Source organism: Vidua chalybeata, chromosome 14 (genome assembly GCF_026979565.1).
Source record: "Vidua chalybeata isolate OUT-0048 chromosome 14, bVidCha1 merged haplotype, whole genome shotgun sequence".
Taxonomy (NCBI): Eukaryota; Metazoa; Chordata; class Aves; order Passeriformes; family Viduidae; genus Vidua; species Vidua chalybeata.
The window spans coordinates 13,759,847-13,777,768 of NC_071543.1; the positions used below are offsets into that span (position 1 = coordinate 13,759,847).

Here is a 17,922-nt window from a genome sequence, read left to right on the forward strand (position 1 = left end):
GTGAGGACAGAGTGTTTCCTTGGAAAATAAGTAGGGTTGTCCATGCAACAAGGATGCCAAGGTCCTATCCTTGGTGACTCCAGGTGACTCTGCAGTCACCAGGAGGATACAGTGTAGGGCTCTGATGACCTCGGGAGTGCTCTTCAGGGCTGCAGCCTGCCTGCAGCCTTGCTGCTCCTTGTTTGCTTTTTTGTCCCCTTTGTGCTTCGTAATCAGGTGAGTTCCCATCTGAAGGGGCCTTGCAATGTCCTTGTGCCATCTCTTTTTGTGGGTACCTGCTCCATCTGGGAGATCAAGTGTTCCATCTTCTCTGAGCTGATTTATTTAAGCAGCTACTGAGCCTCTGGATGGACACCAGGCTCTGAGGCAGAAGTTTTGGTGTGAGCTGTACCAAATGCAGGCAGCAGCCTCTGCTGTGGCCATCAGTGAGGTGCAGAGGCTGCAGGGTGGCTTCTTCCAGGCTTTGCATTCCATGTGTAGCAAACCTGCCACCTTTCACCTTTGTAAGCTCATTTCCTGCTTCTTCCTTATGGAAGATTGGAAGGTGGGAGCCCAGGACGGCCATTAAATGAGGGGACTCCTGGCAGGCTGGGTTATGTGCACTGCCTCAGCCAGTCAGGTGGCACGTTGGGGCTGTCTCCTGAGTGCAGGGACAAGCAGTGGCTGGGTCCATGCAGCTCCAGGCCTGCAGCAGCCTTCATGCACCGCAGAGGAGCACAGGAGAGAAAGGGGCTGGGAGTGGTGGGGCTTCAGCTGCAGTGGGGATGCGCTGTGTGCAAAATAAACTGTCAAAATAAGTAAACAGAGTGTTTGAGAACAAAAAAAACCCCGAGTTTAATTTGGGGTTTTGAGAAGGGATTTGTGCAGCTGGGCCTGTGGAAGCTATTTGTGTCCCTTGGGCTGGGAGGCAATGCCAGGGCTGGAGAGCCAAGCCTGCTCCTGTCAGTTGCTGGTGGGGGGGCATTTGCTTTCTCTGAAGTGTGCTCCTCCTGGCAGCCTGCACTGCTGGGATGCTTGGAAAACCCATTGTCATGTGCTAATATTTATTTAAATCCGCTGAGGATCCTGTTCCTTTGTGTGTTTACCAGGCCTGGGGCTCATGCTGCACCCCGCTCTGCTCTCAGATGCTGTTGTGCCTCTGCTGCCATCGCACACAAAAACAAGGCATGGGCAGACTGGAAACATACTCAAGGCTATTTAGCAGAAAGGACATGAATTCAGTGTACAAAGCTGCATGTTTATAGATTAAATGGCTGAAAGCATTTTAACAGATGAATGCTTCAAACTTTCTGTGCAGGCCTTTTTATCTGGATGAGCATGATGTGGTGGCTGTGCGTGCAGGCTTGGCTCAGCTCTGGCTGGAGCCAGCAGCAGCCAAATGACAGTGCAAGGGGACACAAGGATGTGGCCAAAGTGAGCAGTCATACCCTTTGCTGAGCATGGGTCTGGCCTCTTGATGGGAGTCACAGAATGTCATCCAGGCAGGAGCACCACAGCTGCACTGAGGGGAAGCCAATTAAATTTAATATTGCATTGGAGAATGTCATGCACAGGTGATGCTGTTTTAAAGGCAGAGATTCCCCCTGATAACATCAGAGTGTCTCAGAAATGACAGTGCTTGAAATGACTGGATAGGGTTCTGTGTCAGCTCACTTCATGTGTGAGTGCTGGCTCAGTTCTGAGCTCAGCATCCTCCTGAGCACCTGAGAGAGTGAGTGCTGGTTCAGTTCTGGTCTCAACACCCTCCTGAGCATCACAGATGTGCAGGTTTTGGACATAGCACGGTGAAGGTGCAAACCCCCTTTCCTCGGGGAGTATGGGACCAGGGCACTCTGCTCTGGGGTTCCTGTGTGGGATGAGCTGGGGGTGTGTGGCAGCTGCCATCATTTTGTCCTGATCTGGCTTACGGGTGGGAAGTCATGGGCAAGGGGGCAGTTGTGCCACAGCTCCTTTCGAGCAGCCTGTGCCGGCTGTTGCTGAGATGGAAACTTCCTTTGTGGGTCGGGAGAAGTGGTTGGCTCCTCTTTTACCAGCGCTTGCTCTTGGCTTTCTGGGGGTGTTGTGAAATGTGGCTATTTGGTGAAATTTAACTAATGACAACAAATGTTTCATCACGTGACAGTTTCTATCCCCAGAAATATTTGCGTGTGAGGGGAGCTCAGCAAACCCTCCATTTCCTTACAGAACCCTCCTGCAATGAGAGTAAAACTCACCCTAGAGCTGTAGAAGAGATACCGAGGTTGTTTTTTCCCTGCCCCCGAAAGCCACCAAGCTCCTTTGTGACAGCCACGACCTTGGCCTTGGGGCCGTGCGCCGGCTCTGGCATCGGCGCCGCCGCACCCCAGTTGTGTCTGCCCCGGCCGCTATCGCCCCGCTTTGGGCTCTGCAGCGGGGCTGACACTTGCCACACATTGCACCAACTGCGAGCCCCCCGCAGTTGTTTTGGCCTGACCTGAGCACTCCTGCTCTGTGGGCCAGCACAGCCCCACAGAGCACAAACTTCCAGCCAGAGGAAAGCTTCGGAGCCGCCGGGGGGTGAGCTGGCCGCTGTGCCACCCGTCGTGTCCCTCCTGTGCCCTCAGCGGGGGCGAGGGGCTGTGACACTGCTGTGCAGTGGCACCTTGGGGCAAGTGGCACCTGGGGCTCTGCCCAGAGCGCTGCCACCCCCGCAGCCCTGCAGCTTCTCCAGGCAGCTCCTCTTTGGCTCATTGGCCTGTGTTATGTATTACCTGCACGTTTTGAGAACACCCTGTGAATGTCCCTTGGAAACTGGAAAATGGATCATTAAGGGAACCATTAACATAGCTCATTCTGAGTTTCTAGAACATTTTCACATTATGTTTTTCTTGCAATTCTCTCTCTGAAAATAAAAAAGGCAAACTGGCGTTGTTTTAAAGTCAAGGGCATTCCTGGGCAGATGCTTCAGCTCTGGGCAGTGGCTGCTGGCAGGGAACCACATTGGTGCTGCAGGGCCTGTGGTAGAACAACTCCCCATCTGCCTAAACACCATCTCCTGCCCCTTGGGGTGCTGGGGCTGTGTGCTCCCTTAAGCCAAGCCTTACACTCAAGCCAAGCCTTACCCCAGGAGGAGCCTATCCCACGGCCAGGAATCACCTTCCATGTCAGCCAGTGTCCCCCACTTTCCATCTGTTGGTGGCAGTGGGGACAAGGGTGGCTGAGCATGGAGGGGTGTGCAGGGAGCCCTGCCCAGCCCCGTCCCTGGCAGGGACACGTGTATGGGGTACTCTTGATGCACACCTGCTGGAAGGTGTTTTTGTACTTCTACAAATCTCTCCACACATGAACAGCACTTTAAAAGCTGTTTCAGAAGCCACTCAATTACAAACCTGCTTTGCAGTTTCAGATAACTGATCCTCAGAAACAACCCAGCGTCCTCTGGGAGTCCCGTGTCTCTTGTCACGACGCCTGCTGTGAGAGGCCCTGCTGCTCACGGCACACAGTGCTGAGCATCTGTGAGATCTCTCTCCAGGGGGAGACAGAGGGGAAGCCTTATGGAAACAGGGAAATGAGCACTCTTGGATTTCTGACTGCACAGAGAGGAGAAAGAGGTGTTGGGTCGTTAGCAGGAAGGCCTGTTGTGTGTGCATCTAAAACACACCGGATAAATAAGACATTTTTAGCCAGGCTTTTCTGTGTGCTGCTGGTATTCCTCAGCAGGGTCTGCTCTCCAGCAGCCCCTCTCACCCAGTGCCAGGGCTCTGGAGCACATGGCCTGGGGGATGTGGCAGTACCCTGAGATGGATGGTGGGATCACACCAGGAGGACAGGTGGGATGCCACGTAAGCCAAGAAAGGAACACGTTGGTTGCAACAGGACTTGACTGTGGCAGGCACGGTGCAGCCAACTGTGTCTCCTCCATTTAATCAGTAATTCCAGAAAAGCCTTGGAAATGAAAATGGTTGGGGAAGGGTGGTTGAGCTGCATCTACAGATCAGTCACTGATTGCTCCTGTTAAAGAAATGAGAAATCACTCAGGTTTCCACCATAAGAACAGAGGATGAAATTGCTGCTCCAGTTACTGACCTGAAAATGAGGGGAGATCTGCACAGCTCCCAGGTGAGGGACAGGCAAGGACAGTGGGGCTCTGCTAGGTATAAAGGTTTTTTCAAGAAGTCCCATCTTTGTCACACTCACTGTTGATGTAACCTGATTTCTCAGAGCTCACCTGCAAGCAATAAACAATGCCAAAAATGAAAGGAGATCTAATTTTACCCAAAAGTTCCCGTGACTTGCAGACTCTTAAAAGCTAATTGCCTCATCCAGTGGTTGCAGATAAATAAGTTCTGGTAATTAACTCAATTAATTAAATGCTGGTGCTTCCCAAACTGCCTGGACATGTTGGCTCCTGATTTGGATAAGCCCCTCTCCTCCTGCCATCCCCTCTGGAAAAGCAGTTTCTCCATGGATCTGACCAAACAGATCAGACCAGGTTGGGGAGGGGACAGTACCAGCTGAGAGAGGAGAATCTGGGTGTGTGGAATAGTGAGGTGTTGGAGAAGGGGAGTCAGGTGCTGGGACATCTTGGCATGGTGGTTAACGTGGCATCAAGTGGCCGGCAGCGCCGTGCTCTGGGTTGTTTGGTGCATGAGTTTCATTATTGAAGCCAAAATTCCATGAGCACTGCAGCAGCCAGTCTCAGTCGCCTTCTGTCCCTAGGCTGTGCTGTCACTGTGTGTCACTGTCACTGTACTTTGTCACACTTTGTCACACACTGCACACAGTGGGCAGTGTCAGGAGGGGCACCCAGCAGGATCTCTGCATGGTCAGGGCCAGGCTTGGCTCAGTTGTTGCTCACCCTCTTGCTGCTCAGTGCTTGGCTGATCCATCACTGCAGCTCTGGGATTGCCATGACCGTGCTCCCCACAGCTTGTCCTGACTGCATTTGCTGACCCCTCTCCTGCTCTCTCTGTTTTATGCTGCAGGTTGGAGACTGGCCGTGACCATGTCCTGCCCATTGACTATTACTTCCCACCTCAGAAGACCTGTCTGATCTGTGGGGATGAAGCGTCCGGGTGCCACTACGGAGCCCTCACATGTGGGAGCTGCAAAGTGTTCTTCAAACGGGCAGCTGAAGGTAATGGGGACAGAGGAGAGAGAAGGTCACTGCCCCACTGTGGTGGCATTCTAAGATTTCTTAAACCAGGAAGGGAGAAAAATCAAAGATAAGTTGATTTATTTCTCTCCTGCATTTGTCATTTCATTTTACAGATTGCTCTCAAAAAGTAGCCAAACCAGTTTGCCAAAATACACTTCTTTCCAGTGGCATTGAGCAACCTTGTCTCTTAGGTGTCCCACACCCCAAGGGTGTGGACCAAGATGGTCTTTAAGGTCCCTTCCAACCCAAATGTTTCTGTGATTCCATGATTATCTTAGTGACCTGGTGAGACCCTGGAGCAGTCAGTTCCTGCTTCTCTTCTTGACTCTCCAGAGTGCTTTAAGCTCCCATCAGCCCACCTGCAGTCTCAGATGCACAGCTGGTGTTCAGGGGAGGCTTTTTCTCTCCTGCACCCCTTCCAGAGGGTCCCTTCTGTGACTGCCCATGAAACAGCACAACCCTCTGTCCATCAGGAGCCATGCTCTGACCTTGGGATCCGTGATCCTTCTCCCCAGCCCGTGAGAAAGCAACTTCTCCTTCATGTCCATCTCTGTAGTGTCAGGGATAAGTGTGAGCCCAAATGTTCCCTCTCAACAGCAAGGTCCCTTTCCTGGGGAATGAGCAAGCAGAAGCACCCAGCCCAGCTGTTTCCTTAGGCTGTGCCTCAGCAATGGCTGGTTTCTACCTGCAGTTCAGAGTCATGGTTCTTGGGCAGCAGTGAGAGCCTCTGGTGTGGAAGATGAACTGTCCAGCAGTGTAACGTGCCTGTAGTCACTGATCAGGCTTGCTGTCAGGAGAGAGGAACCAATACAAGCCATCCTTTTTCCTTGTTGCTAACACAGTTTATGCGGGCACGCTGCTGGCAGCTGGTGTCACTGGCCGGAGTGTCCTCAGGAGAGGGCTGGCAGCAAAAAGAGGATGGAGCTTCTGTCTCCTGGAGCTTCTTCCCCTGTGCTCAACCTCTCCCGTCATTCAGCAGAGGTCCCAGGCTAGGGGTGCTCACCTGCTGTTGTCAGAATGCTGCTTCTACATCAATGAGATCAATTATCATTATCCTGCCTCTTTTTGGAGTCATGTTTCCCTCATTCCTCTGTGCCAGGAGCCAACTTGTCAGTGCTGGTTCAGGGAAGAATAGGGGCTATGCCACAGGGGACATCAGTGTTGCCAAAAAGGGCAGTAAAATAATAGTTAACGAATTTTTGCATCTTTCTCCCAAGTAAATAATTTGCAGATCTGTCTCTGCTGAGCACCGGCTCTGTGTCAAGCCAAGTGGGTTAGCTTGTGCCGCCAGAGTAAATAACAGATGCTTGTCTAAGTCAGCAAGTTATTGTTGATTTATAGTAAGTGGAGTCTTGGCTCTCAGTCAGATGCACGGCTGCTGGAGTGCCTGTGTCTGCTGGGTTTGGAGCTGTGCTCCCCTGGCACCAGGGTGGGCTCTGTGCTGTGGCTGACAGGGACTGGAGGTGCCATGGGCAGCCCAGGGTGCTCCGAGGCACGTGCCGTGGAGCTGTTCCCTCTCTGGGTTGTGCTATATCATTAATTTAAACGGCATTTATGTCTCTTCCTGGCTCTTCAGCCTCGCAGTGTGGCAGAGGGTTGGGAGTGTTTGGTTGTGTTGGGATTGGGCAGCAGCCTTTTGTCTTTCCCGAGGAGCCATATGTGTGTGCAGGGAGAGGCAGGGGGGCTGCCAAATTGTGAGGTTTCATCTTATGCTACCCTGAAAACATGGCTAAGTTTTAATTTAGGGAAGTGACAGTAAATTATGCTCCTTTATAGGTACTGAATGCAGAGATGGCAGGTGGTGATTTCTGTTCTAACTTTTGGTGAGTTTCCAGACACATCTCTTCCTTCTTAAAGCTGAGGAGCATTACTGAAAGCTGATATTTTAGCGTGTTCTCATGTTTTAAAGTCCATAAAATGCCTCTCAGAAAACCTTAGGTCGCCCTTGGAGATGTTACAGCAGTAGAACAAAATGCTTCCCCTTGAGAAAAGAAGCCTGTTACCTTCCTGGTGCTGGTGTCAAGCCACAGCCTTCAGCAGAGGGAGCAGCAGAGGGCTGTGACTAGAGCAGCACAAACAGCATCTTGGAGGGGAGGGAAATAGCTGGGCACATCATTTCCTTTTTATTATATTCTTCTGAGATAATAGTGAACTTATCTGGCAGGGATTCATGGATATTTAAGGAGGTTTTATAGATATGCATGGCTTCTAAAGGGTGAGAAAGACAAAAGATGAACAAAAAACAAGTTGTGACACTGATTTTTCTTCCCTTTGGACAAACTGAGGGGTTTATGGGCAGGAGCAGGCCACCCCTGCTTTGATGAAATATTTGACAGATTTGAGGGGTTTCACAAGTTTAGGTTCAGCTGGTAGAAGAATTAATAGAAAAGACAGGAATGCTGTCCTGTCTCGTTTTGCCAGCTCTCGTGGTTCGCAGACTCTCTCAAGATATCCAAGCTGTGTCCAGGCCTGAAGCACACCCCACAGATTGGTGGGGATTGCCCCACCTGTAGGGTCACCACCCTCCTTTGGTGACCAAGCCCAGCCCTCCCTTGAAGTCACCTGCCCCGGGGTCCCAGCAGGGAGAGTCCAGAGGGCTGGGTGGCTGCCCTGCCACCAGGGCTGCTGCTCCCCTGCTGCCCACAAAGGAGGGCTCCCCTTCCTCATCTGGTGAGCAAAAAGCTCATCCAGCTCAGCACAGGTGTTGTTTTTCCCTGCATGAGTAGGCAGGACACCTCTGGGTGTAGTGAGCATGGCTGGGGTGGGTTGAAGACATGGGAATTCAGTCCTTGTGATGCCACCCTTGTCCCTGAAACAGAAAAATGCTTCAAACAAGGCAGCTCCTGCAGCCCAGGGGTTCCTGCTCTCCCATTCTGTCCAGGAGGGAGATCATCGTGTCTCTGCATATATCCCTGGAGAGAAGCAGACCTTCCTTGTCCCTCTGAGGTTTCTGAGATCTGGTGGCGACCTTAGCCAGCCCAGAGCTGCCTCCACACAGCATTCCTGGCAGTGTAGGACTGGGATGCTTTGGGCTGTGCTCCTGATGGGGCTGTCTTTAAATAGCAGAGAGCTAAATGAAAAATAATAACTTGGTATTTGGCACTTTTCCTAGCAGGCACCCAGCCAGGCTGCTGTGCAGGCTGCTCTGAGTGCATCCATCATTCTCCATATGGATTAGTGTTCTATGTTCTGACCTGCTGAGGATTAGCCTTACACCAGAGAGATGTCTCTGGGCCAACTCAACAGTTTCTTGCCAGATTTCAAGATGACACCAAGTTAAAGTGAACGCTAGCAAAGATCCTTGCCATCTTGTCAAAATCTCTCTCCTCCTTCCCAGACTGATATGACACACAAAGAAATTGAGTCTGCAGAAGATTTGATGGTGCTACAGCACCACGATGCTCCAGTGGTGGGTTTCTCACGACTCTTTGGGTGTTATTTGCCTTAAAATGTCATGGGGAGAGCAAAAGGTAGGACAGCCAGAGTATAGGGAAAGCTCTGAGTGCTCACTGCAACCATCTGGTAAATACAGAGGGCTGTTCAGAAAACGACTTTGCAAAGGCTCCTCAGCAGTGGCTCAGTGCTGGCTCCTGGGAGCCTTGTGGCTGAGCCCTCTTGAGGTATTAGTAGGAGCATCACAAGGGAAGGGTGCCACCACCAAACCCACAGGCTCAGCTCTGGGCATGGCCCTGCCTGTGACAGCCCCAAGGACCAGAGGCTTTCCAGGGGAGCTCTGGAGCCCGCATGCTTACATGAGACCCAGGGGAGTTGCTTTCGCAGAAAGCTTGGCCTTATCCCCCAGCTGTTAAAATTCAGTTTATGCCCTGAAATATGAGGATCTCTGTCTTCCAAAAGGCATTTGCTGGTCTTTCACATTTACAGTCATATATCTAGCTCCAGATGTTTGCAGAGATTACTTTGTTGTCTGGAGGAGAAAGTTAGTCTGGGCACAGCAGCTCGTATGGCAACAGGCTGTTAGATGATCCCTCTGGATTGAGCAACTCACCTCCATAAATCATTATTTTTAGTCAAGAAGAACTGGAGAGCAGTTCTTCCCCTTGGCTCCCAGCGTGTGCTGTGGTCCCAGGAGGTGAGTGGGAGGGCTCGGAGGTGGTGGAAGAGTCTTTCTGCCTGGTGTGAGGGGGCCCAGGAGGGGCCCAAGGTAGGGAGGACGTTCCCAGCAGAGGGGACATGGGCACTGGGGGCTGCTGCAAAGATGCTCTCTTGGGGTGCCTGTGCTGGTCTGGAAAGCAGAGGGTGCTGGGTGTGACTTCCCCCCTCACCTGTGCACGTGTCAAACAGGACGTGGGTGGCAGGGGAGGAGGTGGGGCTTCTCTGGGTGACATCTGCAGTGTCCTCAGCTGGGCAGTGGTCTGTGGGGGAGGGACAGGCTGGGTGATGGGCCTTGCACAGAGCAGGACCACTGGGGAACACGCGGGAGTGGGTGTGAGGTTTGGACCTTTATGTACAGGTTTGCAAAGCAAGAGCCTCTGCCTTGGAGTGACACAAGAAAACACCTCTGTTGTTTGCAGGGGAGAAAAGGAAAACAAAGAAGTAGTTTCAATGCTAAACTCTAGAGAAGAAAAAAACAGCACACTTGTCTTTGAATAAAGAACAGATGGTTGCAAATGTCTCACCTTGCTCTGAAATGAAGAGAGTGAATTACCCTGAAATTAGAAACAGGTCTCTGTGTGTGAGAAGGGAAGGAACTTCACTTCAGAGGGAAGGAACTCATGCACATTCCAGCCACCCTTCCCTGTTCACCTGCCTTTTAGAGCTGGTGGTTCCTTTCCTGGTGGTTAAGGGGAAATCTCTGCATCCCCAGGCATTATGGTGAGGTGAGCTCGGCTCATTCTCACACCCAGCAGCAGCAGCACCAGGACCAGCTGTGGCTGTTTGGTTCTCTTTTTGTTACTGGTGAACAGCATAAAGCAAACAGGGCTCACTTGGGCAGGCCGAGGCAACAGAGAACAGGTTCCTGCCCCAAAGAGCCTGTCCATGAACCATGAAGCTGTCCTGGCCATCTCAGCAATGCCACTGTACTGTGACCGTGGGGAGAGCTGTTGGCTGCAGCTCACAGCCTGTGCTGTGGCCATCCTGCAGCCTCCTCCTGTTTGTCTCTGGGCCCCTCCACCTGCTCCTGGCTTGTGGGAAAGGCTCCTTCTCCGTGTCCCTTCTCTGCAGCTCTGGAGCTGGGGGGTGCTGCTGAGGAGCAGATGGGAAACAGCACAGTGGCCTCATTGAGCAAGGCTCAGACTCCACTACCAACCTCTTCCATGCTCCCTCCCGTGGGTGCCTAACGGGGACAGAGCAGGGTGGAGATGAGCCCACGTGTTGGGATCTGTCCAGATCCTGGGGATGAGCAGGGGACTGGGGCTGTGGGTGCTGCTCCTGACACAGCTGTGTCTGATCCTGGAACACCCTTGGGGGGCTCAGGCAGCCAAATCTCCTTCCAGCTCTCCGTTCCCCAGAAAGTAGGGCACCCGTTTGTGAGTACCTAAGAAGGTTGAGTGGAGGGAGTGTGGCCTCAGCACTCAGTGCAAAAATAACTCCAAGTAACTTCAGCTGAAGTTCTTTGTTACTCATCTTCCTCCTCAATGAGCTGCTGAAAGGGAGGATGGTATTTGTACTCCCTTTAGGGTCCTTAGGGATTGAGGTGTCATCAAGGCTTGCATGAGTATCCTTCTCATGGGAAATGAGCCAGGGAGAAGGAGAGAAGAGCTGTTCTGAGGACAGTATTAAAATGATTTAACAGGTGTGAGATGTGGTGAGTAATGCAGGTGGGGGCTGAGGCACAGGGGTGGGTGATGATCCACTTTGAAGAGGACAGTTCTGAGAAGGTCAAACATGGGGTGTTTGTGCAGCCCCTAGGCACTGTGGGAGGAGTGGGCTGGGTGCTGAGCCCTGCCAGGGGGATCTGTGGGGGTGATAGTGGCAGCTGGTCCTGCCAAAACTGTGGCCAGGCATGAGCTGGGGGGACCAAGGAGGGAACTGTGAAAGCCTCAGGCAGTGGCAGTGAGGGCAGCAATGGGGGAGGTGTGGGGGTTGTAAAATCTGTGCACCAAAATTGGTGCATCTCATGTCAAAACTGGCACATTAAGGGGTTGTTCACAGATATCTGATGACTCCACAGGGTTATTCCTATAGGAATGCAGAAAGTAACCCCTTGCAGGATGATAAATAAAGGCCATGGGCTGGTTTCCCATGTGGGTCTATAAGCTGCAGCTCTGTTGTGTGCTGAGTCCAGTTTGGTTTGGAGCAGCCTAAAGAACATCAGATAAATCCTGATCCAGTAAACGTGTTCAAACTTGACAAGAAAAGTGATGATTCTTGGCTTGTCTGGCAAATGGGGCAGTGAAAAAAAGCTGTGGCCTGGAGCTGCACGAGCTGCACTCTGAGCTAGTGCAGGCTGAGTCTGAGGTATGAGTGTCTCTGACCATTTCTGCACCTCCCCAAAACCCACGGCTGCACAAGGTCCCCCCTACAGGGAGTTGCTGGTCCCAGTTCCCTCCTGGCTGACTGCAGATATGTCCCAGGGGACAGGGTGGCATCAGACTCACCTGTGGAGCAGCAGCTCCCCAACTCCCGTATCTGTAACCTTGGAGACAACAGACCCAAGCGGTATCTTTGGGTTGCACAAAAAACATCTCAGTCCCAAAAAGGTGTATACAGCAACATGGTGAGTACTGAGTGATAGGTGAATATTGTGCCAGAAGGATCAAACTGTGGGGTTTGGTGGTCTGGGAGAAAACCACCAAAAGCCATGCAATAGATGGATGACATTTAAAAACCAAGAACCAAACTCTCCAGGCTGCCTTTGGTGATCCCAAAAGAGCCCAGCCCACGTCTCCATTGGTACCCAGCACCCATGCTCTGTTTCTCTGGTGTTTTAGGTAAACAGAAGTACCTCTGTGCCAGCAGGAATGACTGCACCATCGACAAGTTCCGACGGAAAAACTGCCCCTCCTGCCGCCTGCGGAAGTGCTACGAGGCCGGGATGACTCTCGGAGGTACGGCCGGGGTCCCCTCCTGGGTCCCTGCATGTCCCTTGGTGGATGAACTGTCAGTAAGTGGCTGGAAAATGAGGCTGATGGAGGGTGATCAAACACTCAGGAAACATTTTCAGGGCTCTACTATCAAAATGGTGAATTTCAATAGCTTTTGCTTGTGTTCCAGGAAACAGACTTTTCCCTGATTTCAAACCTTGGGAATTAAAAAAAAATATAAACAGCGGGGTCAGTTGGTTCTGGCTCCTGGAGCCTCAGAGCAGAGCACTCCCCTCTTTTGATGGGATTATTCCACAGCAGAAAATAGCAATTTCTTGGTGAAATCACAACCTCAGTGTTTTTTTTTTTTTTGCGGGATGGAAGCTGCTCCTGTGTCTCTGGTGAGGGTCCTTGTTACAATTTGTCTCTGTTCCCAAACCCGTAGCCCTCCAAAACTGACAGGGTGCCAAAATCCAAAATCTGAGGTTTTCTGCTCATAGTCTATCAGGTAGTGTTGGTTGCTGGGTGTCTCCTTGTTGAGTTCATTTGATGAAATTCTTCCCTGTGTGGTGAGGCCGTGGCATGGGGTCTGTGAGAAGCTGTGGCTGCTCCATCCCTGGAAGTTTCCAAGGCCTTGGAAACTTGGACAGGGTTTGGAGCAACCTGTGGAAGGTGTCCCTGCCCATGGCAGGGGGTGGAACTGGGTAATCTTTAAGGTTCCTTCCAACCCAAACCACGCTGTGATTCTGTGATGTTACAGTGAGGAGGAAAATATCCTGGAAAAGGAGGCTGCCAGACCTGCCCCTGCTGGGAAGCCCTGGATTGAGGGGGCTTCTGGGGCTGCAGAGAGGAGCCCCAGCAATGCCAGGCACAGCACGGGGGACAGAGGCAGCCCATACTGCTGGGGTGTGTCAGCATTTTGGGTTAAATCCTGACCCCATTGCTGGGATGGGCTGAGCCTCCAGAGCTGCTGGGCTGCAACAACACTGTTTTGAAGGACTTGTTACTGAAGTGGCTCTGATTTGTGACTCACCAAGGAGGAGAGGGTTTAGTTTGATTTCTCCCCAAAGGTCCCAAATGCAGTGCAGTCCTCACTCCCTTTTCTTAGCTTATTTTTAAGTGCTTTTTTCTGGTGAAGTTTCCATAAGTAGAAAAAGACATACATCAGTGTAACCCTCTTCTGCAGGACACGCTGACAAAATTAATGCTAATACGGATACCCCACTCCCTTCTTTTTTCTTCAGCTCTTTGGGTCACCCTGACCTGTTCTGCCTGGTCTATTTTACATTTGGTTTGGATGTCGGTGTAAAGGCAATTGTTACAAACAGGCAAGCTTGTGGTTGCTCACAGTAACCCCTCCCACAGCAGAGGCAGGGCGTTTGAAATCACTCCCAAGTTCCAGCCAGTTGTTTTTAACTGATGGTTAATTACAGTCACTGATGGGGTACATCCCCAGCAACCCTGCAGCTCTCCTGGGAGGGGAGGAGGAGGAGGAGAAGAAGGAGGAGAAGAAGGGGGAGGTAACACACTGAATGCCTTCTGCAGGCTCTGCTCTGGAACAGGATGGCAATGTGTTGAAGCACTTCATTATTGATTGAGATCACAGTGACCTGAAAGCTGGTATCCACTAAGCAAGATTTTCTCTCTATAGAGAGGGAAAAGACACTGTAGAGAGGGAAAAGGGAAAAAAAAAAAAAAAAGGAGCAAAAAAACAGTGATAATGCTGTTTTAGTGTGTTGGGTCCTACGGGTGTGCTGGCCTGTGCCCACTATCCCACTGCACTTGTGACTGGTGCTGGGGAAGATGCTGCACAGATCCTGCCAGCCCTGAGCCCGGGAAATGTCCTGGTATGGGCACAGCTGCAGGGATTCTGCCAGCCCTGAACCCAGGGAGCATGAGAGGTGCCAGGGGCTATTCCTGTGAGGAACTCCAAGCTCCTGTGCCCACAGCCAGAGCTGGCAGCCACTCGAGCTGCAATCATGTGGGTCCTGGCTGGAGCAAAATCTCAAAACACATGTAATTCCTTTCATTTTGTTTATAGTAGAGCTAGAAATCTCCTGTAGTAACAGCCAAAAGCTTGTGGAAGCCTGGGCTTGAGACTCAGGTGTTTAGTCCTAGTTCAGGTTCAGCTGCTGGGGGCAGAGCAGAGACCATGTCTCACCAACACAGTGGGGATTGACTCCAGCCAGGGGGAATCCGACACAATTTTTGCAGAGCCATTGCAGTAGTTGTAATCAGTTATGTTATGCTGGATGTACCTGATTTTTGATTTGGTCTGCCCTTGACTTACAGCACTTGATCTATATTACAACTTGGTTTGCTTGATTAAAAACCCTGGTTTTATTGATTTTCTGTCCCCACAGTGTATTTATCACCTTTGACTCAATAACCCTTTTGCCTCCTACAGAGCCACCCAAGTGACATTCCTTTCCTCCTTGCTCCAAGACATGATGTCAAATCTTTGGTGTCCTCGTGGCTTCTGCAGTTTGCCAACACCTATCAGCCCTTGTGTGCTGACCTCAGTCCATCTCTTCAGTGATCATCCTTAATGTTCATCCCTATTTTCCCATCCATACGTTGCTATACGGGCTGGTCGAGTAAAAATGGTTAAGTCTGGTTTTGGGGTGAATGTAGCAATGAGCCGCCCTTGTGAGAAACAAACCTGCCTGGTGTTGTTTTAACACTTACAGTGGCCTTTGAGATGTATCACTGGCGGTTTGCAATCACTCAGCAACACTATCTACTATTACATTCTTCAAGTTCTTTTCATTAATGTGGACCTGACTGACTCAGATCTCTTAAATGTGTCTGCCACAACCAGTAATGTTATTATTATCAACTGAAATGGTTAGGCCAGACAAAATTGATAGCTTGACAGATTCAGGTTTTGACAAGCCTGGTATGAAGTTCATAAAAACTGCAAAGGGCAGCAGGATATAAATCAAGTCCTGTTCAGCTCCTCAGTGTCCCACTGGCAGCTGAGCTCGACATGTACTGCAGGATCTCTCCATCATATCCAGTGTGAGAACAGCTTCTTCCAGGTCTCCATAACTTCCCTAAGTCCTGGCATCATGAAAATTGGTGCTGGAGCCCAGAGTGCTCGTTCCTCAGAGCTTTAGAAGTGCCTGTAGGGGAGATGCTTAAAATGTGCATCACTTTGGCTGTCACTCTGAGTGTGCTCCTGGGGGTTCTTGCTCTGGTGACTATTTTATTGTGATATATAATTGTGTCCTTTAAGCTTTTTTCCAAATCTATCCAGTAGTTCCCCAGAGACCCCCAGGTCAGCTTGCAGGGCTTGGGGCAGTGCTGTGCTGCAGCTGAACCTGGAGGCTCCCTGGGCTCCTTGTCCCTTCTGACAGCCAAGCAGGAACATCCCAATATTGGTCACGTGACGTGTCCTAAGGTTCCTCCCACCTAGGTTTGAAGAAGTGTAGTGTAGACTTCTACCCAGCTTAGCTCATCCTAGAGTAAAAACATTACAGATGTCTTTAATTCCAATTTTTACATTTTTGTTTATATTACCTACTGAGCAGGAGCCACCACCACAAAGGGGTTTGGCACAGGTGACTGAGTAGAAGCCTTCTTTACCTCTGAAAACCTTCTTTACCTCTGAAGGTTTTCTCCATCTGGTAATGCCGGTATTTCAGTGACCTGTGGGACAGCAGTTCCTGGAATGCACAAACCCAAGGCCCGTCTGATAGTGCAGTTATTGTCACAGAGGAGTCTGGTTCGTGGCTGTGGTTTCAGAACCAATGCAGTAGGTACTTGCTGTCTTCTCACTTCACTTGGACTCTTTTAATACTAGATAATTAAATAGTAAGGAAAAAACACCAAGCGTTTAAACCAAACCTTATGTGTGTTTTGTACATTTGGGTTTGGTGTCACTCACACAGATGACCTGGGGCAGCGGCTATTTCTAAATCCAAACTCTGTCACAGGCTGCCCAAGGCAGTGGTGGAGTCACCATCCCTGGGGGGATTTAACCCATGGGTGGCTGTGGCACCTGGGGATGTGGGTTAGTGGTGGCCTTGGCAGAGCTGTGACTATGGAGGTGAGGGAGAGGAGGCCGTATCAAATGAGTGGCTGATGGCCAGAGGCCATCACACTGTGCTCCAGCACTGTTTTCCTCTTGCTCTCCTTTATTTTTATTAATCCTTTCTCCTCCCTTTTTATGGAGAAGCTTGTCTTCATTGCCCATACAGCAGATCATACAGAGTACAAGGCTTAAAATCAACATTTGGAGGTAATTTACAGAGCTGCCCTTTGACTTGACATTTTTATGTTTTGCTGCTTATTTTTCTAATTACAGCTGAACGGAAATTTGAGATAAGTATCATATACTGAAGCAGCCGAAACCCCAAGGACAACTGGTTTGATGTTGTATTACCTGCTGAAGCCACGGGCTTTTGTTCTCTAATTAGTTGGGGTTTGGATTTGATGAGAGGTGGCAGTGGCAGGCCACCTGTGCTGAGCAATGTCATGCTGGCATCAGTGAGGGGAACACAGACTCCTCAAGACCTCTGACACAACACCTCTGGAGGGCTGGTGTGCCTTGCAGGCAGACCAGCAGCTGTGGTTAAGAGCCAGGTGTGTGTGGAAAACACCTTTTTGTGCTGGGCACAGGCACAGTCACTGGCTGCTCTGGTCCCCCTGCAAGCTGCCTGCTCTGCTGATGGGGCTCCTGAGGCTGCAGAGCAGAGTGAGGCCACCCGGCTCGGGTCCACTCCCCCTTGGTGGGGACTCCAGGGAAACAGCCCTGGAACCACCTGCTGGCTTCTGAGATGTGTTTTCTGCAATATGTGTGCAGTGTGCTTGGGAGAGCCTGGCTGTGGGGCAGCGGGCATTGCAGGGAGAAGGATTTTATCTCGGATGCATCCTGCTTCTACCCTGGCCTGGGATGGAACAATCCCACTTGGGCATCCAAGTGCAATGTTTTTTCTCCCTGGAACATGACTGTGTATTGAGTTTATCATCTTGTGTTGCTCCTCTTTTTGATTGCATATAAGCAGTAGCTTGAGTCAAGTCAAAATCTCTTCTTTCTCTTCCCTGGATCTTCCTCTCTGTTTTTAAGTGGGAGTTAGAGATCAGTCATTGCTGAGGATGATTATGTTGGTTCTTTTCCACGTCAGATTAACAAGATAGTGGATTTTGTCACACAGTGTGTTCTCCTCTTGCCCTTAGGTGAGAACTGCAATGCCAGGGGCACTCCTTGGGCAGTGCCCACTGAGGGAGGAGCTGCTGCTGGTCATCATTTTTCCTTTCCTCGTTACTACAATGATGGAGCCAAGAAGCCCTGACTTTTTTTTTAATATATTTTTAAGTATCACACTAAAGTGTGTCTTTCCCACAGCCCGCAAGCTGAAGAAACTGGGTAACATGAAGGCACAGGACGACATGGAGGGAGCCAGCTCGTCCAGCCCAACGGAGGAGCAAGCTCCCAAGCTGGTGATGACACGCATTGACGGCTACGAGTGCCAGCCCATCTTCCTCAACGTGCTGGAGGCCATCGAGCCTGGTGTGGTGTGTGCTGGCCACGACAACAGCCAGCCTGACTCCTTCTCCAACCTGCTGACCAGCCTGAATGAGCTTGGGGAGCGGCAGCTGGTCTACGTGGTCAAATGGGCAAAGGCCCTGCCAGGTGAGAAGGACAGCAAACAAATCCCCTCTCAGTTCCAAAGCTCATCTGCACTGCTGGGGGCAGGTGCAAAGGGGGTGGTCTGCAGCCTGTGTCCCATCACACAGCTCCTGGGGGACCATCTCCATGGGCAGTGTGTGTGTCCCCTGCTGGGAAGCAGCCTGTAGCAGCGTGGGACTTGTCTC

The 17,922-nt window shown here is 51.0% G+C and overlaps 1 protein-coding gene across 1 annotated transcript in view; it reads left to right on the forward strand.

The window, feature by feature from the left end:
• AR (androgen receptor) overlaps window positions 1-17,922 on the forward strand; it is a 38,229-nt gene that overhangs the window by 13,328 nt on the left and 6,979 nt on the right. Inside the window, exons 2-4 of the mRNA XM_053955802.1 lie at window positions 4,944-5,095; window positions 12,010-12,126; window positions 17,453-17,740. Of these exons, the coding sequence (XP_053811777.1) occupies window positions 4,944-5,095; window positions 12,010-12,126; window positions 17,453-17,740 (557 nt within the window). The remainder of the gene's footprint in view (window positions 1-4,943; window positions 5,096-12,009; window positions 12,127-17,452; window positions 17,741-17,922) is intronic.